This window comes from Corvus moneduloides, chromosome 3 (genome assembly GCF_009650955.1).
Source record: "Corvus moneduloides isolate bCorMon1 chromosome 3, bCorMon1.pri, whole genome shotgun sequence".
Classification (NCBI taxonomy): Eukaryota; Metazoa; Chordata; class Aves; order Passeriformes; family Corvidae; genus Corvus; species Corvus moneduloides.
The window spans coordinates 39,041,053-39,061,127 of record NC_045478.1 but is presented as its reverse complement, the minus strand read 5'-3'; the positions used below and the strand labels follow the sequence as shown (position 1 = coordinate 39,061,127).

Below are 20,075 nucleotides of genomic sequence, written 5' to 3'. Positions count from 1 at the left end.
TCTATCTGCAATAAATAATGAAGATAATAACAACAACAACAACCGTAAAAATTATGAGTTCAGGAGTTCAGTCAAGCTTGAGATATAGTTTGTTCCATTAATCTTACAGCTTTAGAAAAAAGTAATCAGAACATTATATATCATGCAGTTGGTTTTCAACAGTGTTCCTATCACTGGTTTAGAAATGCACTTAGCATCATTGAAATTTGGGTGAAACAAAGAGAATCTCGTTTTAAAAATTAATCTGTTAGTATACAGGCTGTTACTGGGTCATATCTTTTCTAGCTTGCTAACAGTTCTTTTGTTTTACATCAGACAAATCACGTCATAGTGCACTATAAGAGCTCTTCGGTATGTAGTAGTTGTAGTTTAATTTACCCTTTGTTGTAAGTCAAATAATGATTACAAGACAACTTTAAATTTAACCCATAAGGTTTAATATCCTTCTAAAAATAAAGAAACAAAACCTCTATAACACTCTAACTTAATTAAAACCCTGAAAGACAGACAAGAAAAACACTGTGACTGGATAGTCCTTTTTAACCTTGCTAAATTCTTGGTTTTACCAGCAGTTTCACAGTCTAATAATACTTTAGATAGGAAATGTAGTTTTACACTGGTTTTGAATTTGCCATCTGTTAAATTAATTAAAACATCTTCATCTTTTATAAATTTATAAAATAGGAAAAGCCAAAGTTTGAGCTCAGTATAAACTGTGATACTTGATTAGGAGAAATTATACTAGTTTCCACACTTCTTATGCATTTTTCCATGGTCCTTAGTGTTGCTGTTGTCTCCTTTATTCAAAAACTGACTTCTCTATTAATGCTGGTGCACACTATATCCTGGGTGAGGGGATACCATAAAGTTGTATAATGATGCAACATTATTTCTGTATTTTGCACTACCCTGTTCATTATCTGACCTAATTATTTGTTTGCTGATTTGTTTTGTTTTGTTTGTTTGCTTGTTTGGCTGCAGCTGCAGTTCCGTGCTGTCACTGACCACTAAAAAGTAGCTGCTGTATGAGCTTTCTCAGCTGACAGTTAATTTAGAACCTTGTAAGGTGGGGAAGTGTGGTTGCATTTCCTCTCTTCCTGGCTGTGGTACTCTTTGGATATCAAAACTTGCAGTGTTTGTTCCTCTAGTTCTGGACATATTGAAGATTTCTGTAGTAAATGCCATCTGCAGATATACTCCCTCACTTTTCATGATATTCAGGGCCGTAACAGTCACAAAATCTCTCCTCTGGACCTTGCGTTGTCAAGGGGAACAAATGAAAGGGGAAACTTGCATTCAGAGTTTAAAGGAGAGTGGTGGCAGGCAAGAATAAGAAAAAGATTTTGATGCTGAGTGAGATAACTGTGGAGGAGACTGATGAGTAGTAAAAATTTTGGAGGTTGAAAAGCTGTGTCAGCTGTGTGGTATCTCTTAACTTACAGTGGTGACTTGACAAGGTTACTTCATTGTCTGGAATACTATCTCAACTAATCTTGTGGAAATGAAATTCTTTGTTCTCAATTAAGCAGGGTGATTGGTGAAGGTCAATTCATCAATGCCTGGAGGTATGCAGAAGACATGTAGATGTGACACTTTGGGACATGGTTTATTGGTGGACTTTGCAGTGTTAGGCTTACATTTGGACTCAATTATCCTAAAGGTCTTTTCCACCTGAAATGATATTATGACTATCAAAATCAAGCATAGCCCTTCTACTGTGATATATGAGGCGATCAATAAGACAAGAAAATTATTTTTTTTCTGTAGTAGCCTTGAGTCAAGTGGTATCTTGAATGAGTGATTCAGAATATGAGGAGGCTGGATGTTGGAAACATTCTGATTTCTCATGAAATTAGATGTTGGTGTAGCAGATGAACTAGGATAACTTTCTTAACTGTAACATGAATATTGGAAAGCATTCATTCCGTTTAGGAAAGATGCAAAATAAAATGTGAAGAATAATATTTTATTTTCCTAATAACTGAAGGATAAAAAATTGTTACAGAGTTCAGATTTAAAAAAAATCACTACAGGATTGTTAAGGAAAACTTCCGGGTTACTGCTGAATCTCCTGCAGATGCCTGGTCAGAGTTGTCACTATGAGCACACTTGAACATCTAATGCAAGCTGTGTCTTGACCTCCATAATGAGAGTTTAACCAAGACAGTTTTGAAGCACAGGGAATGGGTCATTTCATCCCATGGAGGCACCTTACAACTGTGGAAGTTAACCAGAAGCTGAATTCTACCTTCTTATGAGGGTGGAGGATTGGTGGAGAATTTTAACAGGTGACAAATCCAGGTGCTTCTGAGTGTAGTAAGATATATACAAGATACATTTATGTACTAAACAAGAGCCTAGTAACAGTATTTTAATATTGAGGGAAAAAAAGTCTTGATTTTAGAAGCTAAGCTTGGATCATTCATGTTAAGGCTTTACTTTAAATTTAAATCACTATGGTTGTAATGAGAGGTAAAAATAGATCAAAAATGCAGGTTTTCTCTTTATTAAATGACAGGTTTGGTTGCCCTAAGGGCAGTAGTTAATAGAATTACTCAGAATTACTGTGACTGAGGAACACGTCTGCAGTATAGATGAGGAATGGCATTTCCTCTGCGTTCAGCCATTTTGGTAGGAGTTTGTATAAGGGAAAAATTGCGGTTTTTACCTAGGAAGACTGGTATATCTCATGCTTCTGGACTTAGACAAAATTTCTATTTATTAGAGAGAGTGAGGCTAAGAAGATTGCTAGAGTTCTAAGATAGGTAAAGAACCGATTGAAAGAAAATGGCAGTGGATGGTTTTGAAAGAAAATGCATAAAAAGCCACAAGTAGAGACCTGAATATTAGTTTTGTTTTATCATTAAGTATTTTGAAACATAATCCAAGTATGTTCTGATAAACAAATGAGGGAGATCAGCCACTGAATTCACTGAGGAGCAGAATAATAAAACTGGAAGGATATTTAGTAGTAGAAAATGCAAGGTCATGAATGAGAAATATTGGAGCTGGAGGCTGTTAATTGGAAATGACTGTCAGTCACAATCTAAGAGATTTTTTGGCTTAAAATGCTGTGGAGACTGTTGATGGCATACCTTAACAGAGAAATATGTGAGAGAAATACAAAGTGTTGGTATACTCAGAGCAGACTAAATTCCAAAGGTCTGTGTGTGTGTTTGTAAAAAAATTATTTGTAGTTTGGACTGTTGAATACATAATTCTACAGCAGCTTATGCATGTAGCAAGAAATGTTTCTTGCTGGCTGGTATGCTGTGTATTTATGCAAATGACAACATGTGTGCGACTTTGGAGAAGGTGGTTTGTGACAGAACTGTCAGTGTGCTGATTAAAAAGACATTGTTTTCCTTTTGTTTACACGTTGAAAATAATGTTGTAAGTCTTCTTGTAAGTTCCTGTGTTAGCGTCCCTGTATCCAGGCTTTGTCATCCTTGTGGAGACATAGTTTGAAGCAGTAACCATTGCCAGCAGCAATTAACAGAAGAAAGCAAGCTGAGCCTTCCCCATTTATTGGGATTTAGGGTCTTTTGCTCCATGTGCCACAGGCCAGCTTCAAACTCTTCTAATTTAAACTTACGCTAAATCCACCACAGTCTGAATTCGGGTCAGGACATGGAACTGCAGCAGCTTAGTGACACAGATAGATGATCTCCTACTGTCAGTGGATAAAGGGCAGTCATTAATTTTCATTCTCCTGGCCTTTCCCTCAGTGTTTGATGGATCTGGCCAGAAGCTGATGCTTTCTTGGCAGGAGGGAGTGGCAGGGTCCGAAGGAAAGTACTCGTGTGACTTGGCCTCGTCTTAGGTGATCAATCTACAGACTGGCAACAAGCTTGTGGTTTTGAAGCACTGCCAATCATAAAAGGAAATTAAGAAATTGAAAATCATATCTACAACAGGATTTCGTTGTTGCCTCTGCGTCAGTGAGCATATTAGAGATGCTAATTGCTATTCATATTTGGGTAATGCTTATTTGTGTGGGAGGGCAGCACTTTCACAAGACTGCATTCCAGGCTGTGTAATGAACTCCCTTGGGAATGGAGAGCTGCTGTGTATTTTGTGCTTAGAGTTGATGATGGAATTTCTTATATTTTGCATTCTTTAATGTGATAATACAGACACAGGCATATTTAAAAAATAAAAATAAAAAAAAAGCAGCGACGGCGGCACTGTGTCGAAATAAATAATCTTCTTTGATATGGCCTGTCTAAAGAAATACTGCAGGGCAAAGAAGGCTCCTAGAGGACCTGAATTTTTAAGCTTCCTTTGAAACAATATTTCTAATCCATTTGCTACTTGTAGATTTTTTTCCAGAAAATTACTTGTGTGTTGAACTCAAACTGAGAAAATGAGATTTTAAAGTTTGAAGAAGCTGTGTTATATTTTTATATTATACTTAAGGTTTTAAAACTCATATAAAGCACAAAATTAACATATGTAACCTTATTGCTGAGATGGTTGCTGTGATTTTGGCTGAGAGAAAGAACTTATAGATAAAGCACATCACAAAATTGAAGTCAGAGGCAAAACTTCTGTGAATGCATAGGCCATTAGTTTTATGGTAAGTATGTTTTGGCAAGCACTACACCATGTGCAGTGAGGTACTGTGTTGGGGGAGAATTTTCAAACCCAGTTTTGTGAATCCTAATAATTTGTAAAAGAGGGCAGAGGCCACGTGTTCCAATGGGTATAGTATTGGATTTGGAGCTTGGGAAATGCAGTTCTGTTCTTGTTCCTTAATCTCGATGACCGTAGGTTCAGGGATACCAAGTAAGTTGCCTTATTCTGCAATAAGTAATATTTTCCTGGAAAGTACTTTCAAATTTAATGATGAAAAGTTATAAACATCTGCATAAAGGAGAAACCTCAGTTTTTAACTTAGGATTTTCACTGTAGCTCCTGTCAGCTTCAAAACTGTGTAAAAACCAAAAACCTACCACCACTACCAAAAGAAACTCAACTGAAAATGGAAGTCTAATAATTCTTTTAGCTTTTATTTCGGGCCCAACTGATGTGGACTGCTTGATACAGCACATGTGTGGAGGCAAATGAGTGTTTGATACAGTTGCCTTTATTTGGGTATGCTAAAAATAGTTGATTTCTGAAGAAAAAACTTTATTTGATATTTGACTTTTTTAAAATTTAAAGATTAAAGTTATTAATACTCTGGTAGGTGATTTGGAGATCTGTCTGTGTAATGCCAAGAGCTGTCACTCTGCTAATGAAATTTTCATCCTGTTTCTTGAATTACTGTGTTAATAATAATGCCCAATTAGAATTAATAACGGCCCTTGCCTCAGGATCAGAAGTGAATGAAAAGTAGCTTCTAATGAAACTTCAGATTTTACCATTTCTGTGACTAGATATTTTATCTGTTTGTGAGATTAATCTGTGTGGACGCCGTGACCCTTTATTTGTCAGAATTTGTTTCAGTGGAAACTGACTAGTTGGTAGTGATTGGACTGACAGTTTCGAGAGATGATGATGATTCTCTATTTCCATGTATAGTTTTCAAAGGTGAATGAGCAGTTCTGTTACTGCTCTTATTGCTGCTCTGCCTTTGTTCTTTTATTCACTTGTCTGGTTTTACATTTGGATTGAGCCATCTGATGTAGGACCATGTCATCTTGTGTACTTGCCCAGAATTTAAAACAATGGGGCCTGGTTACTAATTGGAGCTTTTGGGTGCTCACACAATAGAGGTAATTAGTAATAAATGTACAGCTGTAATAGCAAGTAGTGTTCACAGTGGGCAGTGCAATTGCATGGCAGTTAAGTTCCTGTGTTCTGTCTCCAGTGAATGTATTTGAGAAATCATTGCTCTTCTTTCTTTGCCTTTGTGGTGTTGCCCAGAGGCATGTTCTTTATTCTGGTGTAAGTGCTTATCTGCTGATACCTTAATTAACTTCTTAAAATATAAATGGCCATGGTACATCGAAATAATATTCAGAAATGTACTGATCAGCAGTCTACAAGATTTCTCCATGAATGCCTGTAGTGTCATCTGGAGAAAACTTTAAACTTGACATTAAGCACATGCACTTAAGAGTGAAACAAGCAAACAAACAAAAAACCTCAACCAACCAACCAGCCCACATCCCTCAATAACTGATAAATTCAGTTTCACCAAAACCCTGCCTATCTCTTTTGCTTCTTGCACATTTTCAGTTTTTAGCTGCTCATAGAACACTTCTGTTTGTCAGTCCATCCTTAACCAAATTTTTTCTGTCTTATGTTGGTAGTAATTAGAATTTTGTTAAGTTCTGTTGTTTGGACCACATTCAGAGTTTTAGTTCAGTAGTTTATTAAATTGGGAGGGTAGAGGAGTTTTCAGCCATTCAGCTAACAAAACCTCAAAAAGACTACTTTCAAAATGAGACATATCTGGATCAGTTTAATGTCTTTCCCAAGCAGAGAACTTGTTCAGATTCTAAGTTAGACAGATATATTACCATGAGCCCCAGACAAATGGGTCTACATGAAAGTAATTTACTGTCCTGAGACGAAATTTTTTTCTGTCTTCAAAGTCAGCATGTGCTGTTTCTCAGCATCTCTGAAGTAAGATACAGACTCATAGAAATCATAGAATGATTTGAACTGGAAGGGAACATCCAGATCATCTAGTTGTGAAGGAAGATGGCATGCAGATAGGTGTGCTTAACAAAAACTTTGTTTCCATACAGAATGCCAGTGAAAATTCTCCAGGGGCTTTAAGAGGTCTGTCACATGGACTCATTTGAAGAATTGTAGCCTGGCAGTGTTTGTCCATGTGAAAGGAATATTTAAGTTGTGGGCTGGTTCGACTCCTGTAGCAACTAAGGCCACACAGCCACTTGCTCTCTCCCCCCTGTAGGGAGATGGGGGAGAGAATCAGAAGGGTAAAAGTGAGAAAGCTCAGGGGTTGAGATAAATATAAGGAAAAATAAGGAATTGATTCACTATTTCCCATTGGCAGGCAGGTATTTAGCCATTTCCAGGAAAGCTGGGCTTCATCATTCACAAAGGTGACTTGGGAAGAAAAAACCCATGACTCCAAATGTCTCCTCCTTCCTCCTCTTTTTCCCATTTTTTATTGCTGAGAGCAACATTGTATGGTCTGGGATATTCCCTTGGTCAGTTTACAGGTTTTAAGTGTAAAAAAATCCTTTTAAAATGTTTTTTTAATAGTATCTGTCATGATTATTTGTTTTTAACACTTAATGTAAAAAAAAAATAATAAGAGATTTTGAGGATATACCTGTAATTATAATATCTTAACACTGCCTTTGCAGGTACATGATGCTGATTGATGGCAAGAATGAAGTTTATATGATTGATAGAGACAATTCCATTTTTCATGTATCCAACCTGGAATTTCCATTTCGTAAAGATCTTCGCACACACCTAACAAACACTCTTCTAGATGGGGTAAGGAGTGTACTGTATAATTATAGTAACAATTAATGTGCTGTTTGCTTTTGTTCATGAACAGGGCCAAATTTTTAGGCCTGGATCAGTGAATCATAGGATTTCAGGAGGAATATAGATTCAGTCACTGGCTGGATGCGGGAATTGCATTTTATAAGAAATTACTTACCTACGGAATGGCATTGATGACTGCTCTGGGGGGAGCTGTTTGTCTTTGAAATAAATCAAGGTATTGAGATGGCATTCTCTGAATATGAGAAAAGACTTGAAGAGAATCTAAAAAAATTATTGGAGAACTTCATCTCTTGCTACATAAAAAAGTAATAGCAAACATGGTCAGTTTTATACAGCTCATGGAAATAGTTTTAAAATTTGATAAAATTTGCTTCATCTTTTGATACACTTTTGTGAATTGATGTCTTTGTTACCTTTATTTTCAGCTGATCTGAATTTTTGAATAATTTGGAAATGGCTTAGTTATATTTGTTTAAGGCTAAAACATTTCTAAATTGCTATGCTAATTTAAATTATGTAAACTTGCTAATGAATTCTTTGAGCCACTTGTAAAACAAGCTGTAAAACATCTGTATTTGTGGTTTGGAGGCTGGACTGGATTACTGGTGGTAAACTTTTCAGAATAGCCACAAGAAGAAATTATTTCTTTCTTGACTGTCCTATTTCATGTGACCAAAAGAACTTCATTAGCTCTTACACTAATAGATCAATGCAGTTTCCTATTAAGTTTCAGTAGCATTGGATACTTTCTACATTGCTGTAATTCCTGCTTGATGAAGTATTTTTATACCTGAGATATCTTCCATATTGATCTTCTGAAGCCTAACGCACTTTTCAGATATAGGAGACCATATTGTCTTTATTAACTTGCTTTCCTTTCTCAGGCCCTTGTTCTCAGTATTCTTCTTGAAATGTCACTTCTGTGACTGATCTGTCTTACTGAACACACATTTACATGTGAAGCATGTATAAATTGAATCTGTGAGGATAATTACTGCAAAGAACAATGTACTCAGGGACAGAGAAGCAGCTAATGGAATATTTTCCACCACCTCTACTTCACTGAAAAATTGAGAGCATAATGCAAGAAATGCCATGCTTTCAGCTCAAAAGTGGTTGCACAAGCTGTCATGTCTGGTAGGAGCCTCTTCAGCCAGGCAGCTCCCTAATGATATACATAATATTATTCTTAATGACATACATTAGGTTCCATACTTTTGAGATAAAAAGCCTGGTACTGCTGTTTTTTTCCCCTGCTACTTCTAAGGCTCTTGAGAAAGTAATGACTTGCCAGTGTCCATATGGTGCAATCCTAGGTGTTCTTGAGGGAAATGGCTGCTCTTTCATTTATTTATTTAATTATTCTTTTTCTTTCAAAACAGATGTTTTAGTAAAGGTGGCTGATATGTACATGGTGGAAGACAGGGATATTGAGATAAGTGCATAACGTAGCTGTGGGGCATGGAAGAAGGTCTCTGATCTGGTGTTTTGTGTTCCCAGATTTATTGATTTAAGTCTCTTAAGAATAGCTGAAGTTCTCTCAGGTACCCATAGCATGAACTATAACTTTGCTTAATTTGTTGTTCTGTAAAAGTTTGACTGTTACAGTGCATTTTTGGTGTTTCACTTTATTGGCATAAAATCAGTCTTACTGTGATTGTTTTCCCTCCACAAAGTTAAAAGCAAAATGACATGAAATGAACAAGTACTGATTGACTGAAGTACCCTGAGATAAAATAAAAACCTTTCAATGGATAAATACTTTCCATAGTACAGATTTCTAAATTTGTTTCAGTATGGTCAATTAAATAAAAAGCTGTTGATGGAATATTTTTTTTCAATTGAAATTCCTTTAACAGGTTTGAGGACAAGACTTGCCTATTATTTGAAGTGTCAGAAGAGCTTAACTTTGTAATTGAATATTTGTTTATGTTGATGCCAAATGAAAATTTCCATGAATGATCCTTTACTCTAGATATATGCATGATTTATTTTATTTTATTTTTTAAATCTGTGGGAAGAAGTTGGCTTTTTCTCTATTGACATATTTTTCTAGTTTGTGCTTGAAGGGCTGTTGAAGTTAATTCTTTAATTACAGGCTGAAGTAGTTCATACTTAGTGTCCTTGAAGTAGGTTTCTCTCTTTCAGGGAGTGAAAGTATAGAATGAGGTGGCCCAATTGGTATTGCTTTACAGTATTCTTAAAAATATGAGAAAAAAAGGAAAGAGAGAACAAAAATATCAGTGCCATGAAGCAAACAACTACTGGTTTTAAAAATACAAAAGATTAGGTAATTCCCCCTAACATTATTTAGAATGACAGTATACATGAAACTTTCATAAAGGCAATTTCCATGCATTCAGGCATCTATTCACTTGCTTTAAGGCCTCTGGTGTAAGCCTTTCATGTCGTTATCTTTGAGAATTTCAGATGCATTTGTGGTTCACTTCAGACTGAAACTACTTGCAAGCAGTTCTTATGTGACCAGTTACATCTTGGGTGATGACAGATCTCCTGCAACACTGTGCTCATCTCCAGCTCTTCAGTTGCAATTGTTTTCCTGTCATGGAAGAAAGTTTTCTGCAAAGCTCATTAAAGCTAATTTGTCACCTGCAGGTGACTAGTGTGACTTATGCCTTTAGAATCCAAGTGTTTTGCATCCACTGAGAGAATGCATAGAGTTTTGTTCAAATGTTTTGGCTGTCATGCAAAAAAACTAAATAGCTATTTTCAGGAGCTTTCTCGGCATTCTGCTTAGCTTTGGAACAGTTGAGTAGAAAATGCAGAGGCATTCTTAGCCTTGAAATACATTTTACAATTTTAACACAACTTTTTAATCTATTTTATTTTTATATAAAATATTGTTCACACTTGAAGACTTTGGAGGGCCAGGAACTCCATAAACAGAGAGTGAGATAAATATTTATTTATGTTTTTGTATTAGTAGAGATCTTACCTATTTGTAAACTGTCTCAGAAATTGCAGAACTTAAAACTTTTTGAGTTTGCAAAAGCTGGTGCAAAATAGATTTATGCAAAATAGATTTAAGAAAAAAGGCAAGAAACAAAAGCTACTTTCATTCCTGAAATATAGCAGTGACTAGAATTGTGTTAAAGATAAATGGATAAAGGATTAAGACAAAGCACAGGAGGAAAAGGAACAACAAACATAGGTATTATTAGATCTGATTCCATACTCTGTGTCAACAAAAAATACATTCTGCAAGTGGCTGGTAAAATTGGATCCTTTGCTTTGTGATTAAACTTTGGATTATTTTAAGTCCAAGTTACTCTCTAGTAAAGTGATTCAAAGAAAAAATCCACGAGCTCTCAGTCCAGCATTGTTCTTCTGGTACTTGTCCAACGAAAAGCTCTTAGCACTGTTGCAGGTCTAATATATTGTACAACTGTGCTTTGCAACACCAGAAGATGGAGGAGAGGGACACCAGCACAGTGTTGCAAGATTACATTGCATTAATTGATCACCGGACCTTGTTCTTCAGGCCCATGGGTTAAGTGGATACCTAAACCAGCAGCTAATGGACAAGTGCTAAAGATCATACTGACTAGCAGAGGTAGTTTTAAAACACACAATACTGGCTGTAAATCTGCATGGAGCCTGTAGAAGGAACTGCATGGATGCAGGTGTGCCTTATGGATACTTTTATGTTATATTAACATGTCATGTGAGTGGATTTGGGTTTTCAGTTTTTAGTTATCTAAAAATTGGCTTAAATATAGTCTTACAGTATCAGCTTATTACTCAGGTCAGAACGAGTGAGTTTAATTGTGGTCATTTCTCAAATAGTACATTTTCCCAGCTTCTCTGAACTTGTCTCTGGGGTCTGTTCCCTGGGGTATTTTTCAATTTCGATAATTTCAAGAAGATTCCAAAACCAGACTGTAAAATAATGATGTGTTAGAGAATTTCTAATCTGAACCATTCCTATGCTCACTTCACAGCTTTTGCCTTGTGACAGTTGTATTGGTGTAACTAATAGAGCAGGGAATGTTGTTGTCATGATGGAGATGAGCAGCGCAGGAATTTGTCATCTCCGAAGGCATATTGTGCTATTGTTTTTTGCTCTGGTAACTGGGATTTCAGTCAGGATGTCAAAGAGAACAGGAGGCAGGGGAGGAAGAAAAGAAGGGAGGAGATGAGGGAAAAGGCTTGTTTGACCAGTAATAGAATAAAAATGTTTACATGTCTGAAGTAGAGAAAAAGTTAAAAATAAACATTTCAAAGGATGTTTAAAAACAGTTCTTGGTCCTCTTTGTTGTATTTTGTATTCCTTCTTAAACTGAGTATGCAGAGATTCAGATTTTTAAAATTAGGCATAAAATCTTGTAATACCAGGCACTGAAATGTTTTCAGGGTTTTGCATACAAATGCTAGCTTTCCATCAAAGCTGAGGCTCTGAATATGCATGCTGAGAAAGTAAGTCCTTAAACCCTAAATATGTGCTCAATTAAATGTGTTTCAAAAAGTTGTTTCACCTGCCAATTCAATTTAGAGTTAATGAAATACAATGGCATTCTTTTGTTTCACTGTTACTTTGTTATTTGTTTCACCTGATTACTATCAGGAATTTCAGGTGGGGGTTTTTCATCCTGGGTTTTTTCCCCCTTGCATTGTATCTTTACACACTCTTCCAAGTTTGCATATCATGCCTTCTGTCTCTTGAGTTGTACCCATCTGTTCTTGTAGTTAGTTATAAAATTTATTGTCAAAGAAGGCATTGCAGCATTGTGTCTGCTGTTCCTTTGAGAGCCTTCCTAAATATTGGGAACTAATGGAATGGCATTTTGTTACATGATTTCTGTGAAGTTACATCACTTCTATGTAGACTTTTTTTGCTCATGTTATTTCACAGTGCCTCTGACTAAAAGAGTAAGATATTGTAATGTTACAAAGGAATAGTTTTCACTCACTGGATTAATTTTTGTTAATTTTTTTTTTTTTTAATTATATGGAATGATGTGTAAGGTCAGCTTAGGTCGTCATTCACACTTGTGAATGCTGCACATAGCTTTGAAATCCCAATCTCCATCTCAGTGTTGTGTTCACAGAAGATGAGATTCCAAAATATTAAGCAGGCAGCTTAGATTTCCCAGTGGTTTTTGAGAACAACATGTTAATGTCTTCTGGTTTAGTTTTAAATGCTTCAAGCTTTGTTTGCTTTAAAACAAATCTATATTTTTACAACTGAACTGCTTGCTTATCTTTCAAAGCAAATTGTAGTTAAATGCTAGGTACAATTGGAGAATCTTGTTATTGTTACCCAGACTGAAAATTAATCTTACATGAGTCAATCAGACTTTTTTGGGTTTATTTTGTAGAATTTATAGATTCTGAGAGAAATTAAAAGGTTGTGAGACATAAAAATACTACTAACATAGCAAGACGTTAACTAAACAAAATTATTTTGAGTTGATGTAACGTTCTTTTTTGGAATAATTCTTGAACTCCTGATTTTGTTTTCATCATGTCATAGTGAACTGTTTCCATGTTTTTCAATTGTTTTATCTTGTTTGTGTGAGTTTGGAATTTTAACTTGGTATTTTTAGAAAAAAATCTGCAACTGATACAACTTACTAGGCAAGAATGAGGTGGGGGAGGGAGGTAGGGAGAAGATGGATTGCATTTAGAGAAGTGACTGTTTCAGAGTTGTCTCTGGAAAAGATCTTCCAGTGGTTGGTTGTTACCATTTTCAATCTTCCTAGTTAGTTTATCAAACTGTATATACTATGTCTGATATGTCTGATTCCCATCATAGGAAGCCTGAGTTACGGATGTAAGCACTACCATGTAATGCATATTTATTTTTGTATGTACCATTAAGTTCAGGAAACATTTTTGTGTTTGGATGTTGATCATTAACATTCTTTCCCTACCTGACCTATTTTCAATATGATTTGCCTGTACATATTGAATGTTTACTGACTTCTTGTGATGCAGAGAGTGTCTGTGATATTTCGGTTTGGAGGAGCCATACTGTTTAGTCACAGTGCAACATTCAAGCAAATTGCAGCTCTCACTGCTGCCTAAGACACTGTTCAAATGAAAAGATCCAACCTGAGCATAGGAAATGAGTGTGAATGCTTGTTCTTTACATCCTCGCTGTTGTATTTCTGACTGTGGGCAAGGTTTCCAGTAGTGCTTGGTTACTTAGGATCGCAGTTCTTATTGAGGTTTCTAAAAACTCATTATTCACTAAAGATTTTGAAAGCTGTGGGGAAACTAACATATAAATGTTGCAAATCAGAATGGGAAGCCCTAGCACAGCTTCCTAGTGTTTCATTAAATGCTTCACAAGAGACTTTTAAGACCACAATAGTATTTTTATAACCTTGACCTGTTGTAAAATATCTTTTGTAATAAAGACGTGGCTGGTGTTTGATTGCATCATGCTTGCAGGTATATGCACCAAGTATAAATGTGTCAACATTCTTCTTCTATATTTATGAAAAAAATGCCAATGCTTTCTCTTTTCTTTTAAGGAAATGATCATCGACAAGGTTAATGGACAGGTTGTCCCCCGGTACTTGATATATGACATTATTAAGTTTAATGTAAGTACTTTCAATTTTATTGCTTATCATTAGTTATTGATTCTTACTGCAATTTTAATCTTATTTATATAAGTAAGAGCTTCAGAGTAAATATAAACACCAAAAGTGTTTGGGTATTTTGCATCTCGATAACAAGCAATGCATCGGAATTTAGATTGAAAGCAGCCTTACAATACATGTTGATTTATTCCCACTTGCTCAAGAAAAAAATGGCCATTTGAAACAGTCTGCTAGCCACTGCTGGAAAATTTCCCATTTCTAGAGCATGTCTGAACTATTTAAGCAGTGAAATCAAGAGGGGATGGAGGAGTTAGCCTGGTTATTTGTTACCAGAGCTTCACAGTACTTGTTAGGCTGCTCTGTCACCTCCTTCTCAAATTTCTGTTTGAAACCAGGAAACTGGTCCTCTGCTAAGTCCTCAACAGCAGGGTCTCCTGGTGGCACAGGCTGTAGGGAAAATGTATATGAAGGAAATATATTGCAGAAGTTGTGGAAAAGGAGAACAGAGTCTAGAAGTAAAGTCTTTGTGATCACAGGAAAGAGCTGTTAAACAGTACTGAAAATAGGAAACTTGTTTTCTGTAAACCAGCTTTCAAATACAGTGAAGGTTTGATTATCACCAAAGGGCTCTTTCTGGTGTGTTTTACAGATTCTTTTTTGTTGTTATTTTCTTCATAGTAGCTCACATGGTACTGTGTTCTGGATTTGCAAATCAGCACAGAATAGTGCTGATAACACAGGGATGTTCTTTGTTATTGCTGAGCAGTGCTTGCACGGCTTCAAGCCCTTTTCCATTTCTCACCCCACTGCACCAGTGAGTAGGCTTGGGGGGCACAAGGAGCAGGGAAGGGGACACAGCCAGGACAGCTGACTCCAACTGACCAAAGGGACATTCCTTGCCATATGATGTTGTGCATATAAAGCTGGGGGAAGAAGGATGTTTGTAGTGGTGGCATTTGTCTTCCCAAGTTATCATTAAGTGTGATGGAGCCCTGCTGCCCTGGGGATGGCTGAACACCCACCTGCCCATGGGAAGTGGTGAATGACTTCCTTACTTGACTTTTTTTGCATGTGCAGCCTTTGCTACAGCTTTGAAACTCTCTTTATCCCAAACCGTGGGTTTCCTCACTTTTTACCCTTTTGATTCTCTCCCCCCATGTTATTCTAGGGGGAGCGAGTGTCTGCGGAAGGCTTAGCACCTACTGTGGTTAAACCACAGCAATGTGTTAAATTTAGTCAAAAAAGCCCATGGAGGAAACACTAGTATCTGTTAATGCTTCTGGAAAAGCAAAATTATTGTTTCAGTGCTCCTAAGAGGACAAAAACAAGATTAGTAAACCACAGGGCATTTCAGCCTTTCTAAACTACAGTTGACTCTTCCAATCTTGAGTAAGGTACTACTCAGCTCAATCACTCAGTCTGAGTAGGAATTGCAAGTGTAGGCATGTCACCAGTCACCAGAAATTATTTAGGTATTCTTGGAAGCATAGTCATACTGTGACTTAGGACAGCTGCTTTTAAAAGGAGTAGTTTGTGGGGAAGACAGATTAGGACTAGAAGCTTTTTTTTAACACATTTTAATTCTGTATCTGGATGTCCTTTCTCTAACCTTTTCTAAAAAGTAGGTGTTAGTTTCCTGGATCCCTCCTACAATTAAGACTTTTCCCTAACCAAGAATTCCATATAGTCTTCTGAAAAATACAGTCTTCTATAACCACTCCTGAGTTCTCATTTTTCCTTTACGTTTTCTTACCTGTGGCTTCACCTGTGATTCTGTGTTTATTTACCTTCATGTCCTGCCTTGTCTCTGCTCTCCTTTTGAGTCTAACCTGCCATTCACTGCTGTTACACTTCCTTTGAAGTAAACATGTAATATAAGAAGTGTACAGTCATTCAGTTTGGGATGTGCATATACTGGCAAAATTAACACTTTTCAAAACTCATAATTATTTTGGTTGAATTTTTTTTAAAAACTACTTTTAAACTACTCATTTGTAGTGGAGTGTCCAGATTTAACATGATGAATCCCACTTGGCAAACAGGAAAAATGATCAGCAGGTTTCCAGAGGATTGTCAGTGTTTAGGAAAAGTCTGCTTTTGAGCAGTGCTTTAAAGCTTGTTGGGTTTTGTTTGTTTTTTAAGTGCCCTGGGAATGAGAGAGAGGAGCTAGTTACTGTGTAATACTTTTTTAAAGTCAAGGACGAATTAAGATTATGTTATCAGTACGAGTACAAGCAGGGCTTTAACTACAAGAAGTCATTAGCAATGGCCCTACTACAAAGATTAAAAAGCACAGCTGTTTTTAGGTTAATTTTAGAAGCTTAATTATAAAAATGGGCACCCAAGGATGTTTGGCTTGGCAAGAAATGATCAACTGAATTTTATCACCAAGAGAGATAAATGTAATATAACTTGTAAATGGCAAGAAAGAATAAGTTCCTATTTAAGTTGTGTGAGTTAGTTTTTTGTTCATTTTTTTAGCAGATCTTCAAATAAAATAATTACACAAAGCACTGGTCCTGTTCAAAACCAGAACATTCCTCCCCACCTTCCAAACAACCCCCCACTCCAAAAACTCCCCCAAGCAGAGGTTGCGCTGGAATTTGGCATTGTTTTGATCTGGGAAGTAGTTGAGTCTTGAAGGTGAATGATGGAGTACTTGCTCATGAGTTACAAGATTTGCAGCATGTCCTGTGTCTCACCCTCCACGTGACTCAGCTTACTCTGCTCTTGGGAGATGCGACTTTGCAGCTGGGGAAATGCACATTCAAACCCCATTGATAAATGCCTTTGCTCAGGCAAACCACGTTTTAGTCAGGTCTTGTGAACTAAGATATTTTTAGCTGAGCTTATTCTCAAATGCATGACCTATTTTGCTAGCTAAGCATTGCAGAGTTTTCTAGCTTTATCAGAGTATTCTTTCTGAAATGTTGCATTCACAATGCAGAGAAAGTGAGTGGACAAGGAACTATCTGTTACAGATTTTAATCCACATTGTTATTGGTGAGGCTTATTGTTACTTACTTTTTGATTTTGCTGTAGTATGTCAGGAATAAACTATAGCAGCATTCTAGAAAGAAACAAAGGAAACCAAGAGAACAGACTGATTGACGTCTATAGTGTGTATTTGGCTCTAGATCTCTATACAGGAAAAGTCTTAGGAGGATACAGGAAAGTCTTAGGAGAAAGGAAACATAAAAATTGAGTTTCAGTGATTGGGAGAAACCTAAACTTGAATTCTTAAGCAAAAACATGTCAGTTATCTTGGTTGTCTTTTTCCATAAGTTTTGTATTGAATTCTGATGCTTATCATGTATAGTTGCTGCAAAAGTCTGTCTTCAAGGATGCTGATGGAATCCTTTGATTATTTCTTTTAGTTACTATTTCTGTGACATCTGGTTTCTAAAAGCTTATAACACATCCCATTTTGTTGCAAGAGATGTTTGTGTCAAGAAAAACAAATGATTCTTCAGGAGATTTAAAAAGATTTTTCTTACTGTAATTTTCATCAGTTTGAAGCATGGCATTGATTGTTATTAATAGCAACTCAAAATATGACATTGCTGTCTCACTGCTTTCGTCTCACCTGCTAAAATCAAATTAGTAGAAAGAAAGCTGTATCCTAGTGTAGTAAGCCTGCCTTTCGACCTTTGTGAGGTCCACACACAAGAACTCTGAATTTTTCATATTCCTCTGAACATAAAAGGCTAATAGGACCCACCATTCCTTACAGTCTTTAGTCTTAATGAGTACAGTGCCAAATCCCTGCAGTGTATGTTGCTTTTCAGCTTCTTGATTTGTGTCTGTATGTAGTTGAGTTCATCATTATAGTAACTGCAGCTGTATAGATACAATTTCAAATTTGGTGGATAATTTGGTGGATAATTCTAATGTAAGAGAGGAAGCTGATAGTAGAATAACTAATAGCCCCAGAAGCAAATGCAGGTAAATCCGAATCCCTTTTCATCTGAAACAGTCCACAAAAGAGTATGTTTTCATTCTCCAGTCATCTTGGAGACAGCTCTTCCTGAAAGACCTTGTTTTGAGAAGCTTTTTCTTAGATAATATTCAGTAGCTACTTGTAGATGTATGGACACTAAACGTAAGCGACTATTTTTTTCCTTAGTTAAGTAATAAAAAGTAACGCTGGCATGATGTAGGATCTAATTAATGCATTCTTAGCAAAGATGCTGAAAATGAGTACAACTTGCCTTTTCCTTTCTAACCCTGGCCTTTAAATTTTTAAACTCTAGCCAAGTTTTTGTAAGACCAGATTGCAATGGTAAGAATAGATTGAATGCTTGAAAAAGAATAATTATTTAAATGCTTAGAGAGGAGGTAGAATTTTGATTAAATTTCCTAATACTTTGTGCATTGAATTAAGTCAAGAACAGGATTTCTTTGCTTGTCATTATGCGTAGTAATGCTGTTGCTATTAGATAAAATTTGTCGTGGTAGACAGATATGCTGCTCGTAAATCCTGCCCACAGCCAATGTGCTCATTGAATTAATGCATGAAAAATGTTTGTTTTAAATCCCTGTAAAATATTACCATGTCTGACTTTTCTGTTACAAACTTCATTTTAAAGCAATGTAAGGCTCATAGTCCATGTTGTCTCTCACTTACTAGCCTATTAGCCTTATCTTAAAGTTGTACTGTGAAAGTTTTGGGGGCACAATTCAGAGATGCAAGTGTTTAATTGCATCTCTTCTGTTTACAAATGCACCTGGCTGCCAGTCACCCTTCTGCTCTTAATTTTAATTCTGAGGTTCTTTTTCAAATGGTATCACCTGAAAATACAGATTTAAAATGCTTTTGTTACTAACAGTACTCTGGAAAGTAAGGATGCTGTGGGCATGTTTGCTCTTGCACCCTTTTGATTATTTCTTCTCTAACAAATAGCCAAATGCTTGTACTGGTGCTCCTGCTACATGTTATGTTCTCAGCATATGAATATATCACCTCATTCCTTCATGGCTCAGGGCTGTCAGGTAAATGAAATACAGAGCATCCACTTAGCTGTGTCTTGCTTAGCCTTCTGCTGTCACTCTGAGAGAGGTGCATTAAGTTTGCTTTTCCTTCCTCCTCCAGTTTTTATGGTGCTGTTTATTAAGAGCAAGGGCAGCCTGGCCAGGTAATGCAATTCAGTATCCTGAAATTCCAAAAGGGCAGCATTACAGTATAGGAAGAGCAACAAATGGTGGCTTATGTGATTGAGAATCAACACAGTAAGGGAGTAATGCTGCAGAAGCTCTTGGGTCTGTGAAGTAGGATTCATGTATCACAGTTAGTTGTCATTTCAAAGTTTTTATTGCCTTATTCCCTTTCCCTGTTGATCACCTTTTATCCATTGGCTCTGCGTCCTTTTTGGAGCAGTTCCCACTTTGCCCGGCTAGCTCAGTCGGTAGAGCATGAGACTCTTAATCTCAGGGTCGTGGGTTCGTGCCTCACGTTGGACGCCAAGCTGCCTCTGCGTCCTTTTTGGAGCAGTTCCCACTTTGCCCGGTCAGCTCTGGACGCAGCAGGCTGCGGGGCCAGCCTCTGGAATCCGGGAGACCAGAGGTCTGGCTCGTGGGTCCTTCCACAGGACCGCGGCAATAGAGGCAGGTGGTGGAAGAAGGAGGCAGGCTCCATTGTGGATGAAATCCGGAAGGTTTATTGTGTCGCCGAACAGGGAACCTCGCCCCCCGGGGGCGTCCAGCAATGAGCAACCCTGAACGCGCCTGCCAGGGGTTTTATGGGGGGTGGTGACAGGGCAGGGATGACAACGGCATCGAATCAGGGAAGGAGAAGGATGGGTCTGCGGGATGAGGGACACACAAGGGAACCTATCTTGGGAAAGGAAGGGAGGGATCCTCCCCCCAAGACCAATCACTCGACGCCCCTGCCAGAACTTTCTAGAAGCTTGGGAGGGGTGCCGGAGCCATTGGCAGGGGTCTGGGAGGAGACAAATAGAGAAAGCAGGGTTATGAGCACGAAACCAGGAGGGTATAAACTGGGATGGTGCAGTAACACGAAACCCAAGGGGGAGACCCGGACTGAACACACTCCCACAATCCGTC

At 37.3% G+C, this 20,075-nt stretch overlaps 1 protein-coding gene and 1 non-coding gene across 4 annotated transcripts in view; both read left to right on the top strand.

The window, feature by feature from the left end:
- The window catches only part of RNGTT (RNA guanylyltransferase and 5'-phosphatase), a 178,720-nt gene that overhangs the window by 40,917 nt on the left and 117,728 nt on the right, over window positions 1-20,075 (top strand). For all 3 annotated transcript variants that reach the window (XM_032105036.1, XM_032105035.1, XM_032105037.1), the window contains exons 9-10: window positions 7,290-7,425; window positions 13,941-14,012. In XM_032105036.1, coding sequence (XP_031960927.1) covers window positions 7,290-7,425; window positions 13,941-14,012 — 208 coding nt within the window. The remainder of the gene's footprint in view (window positions 1-7,289; window positions 7,426-13,940; window positions 14,013-20,075) is intronic.
- On the top strand, window positions 19,400-19,472 carry TRNAK-CUU. The gene has a single exon. It is a non-coding gene; the product is annotated as a tRNA-Lys (tRNA).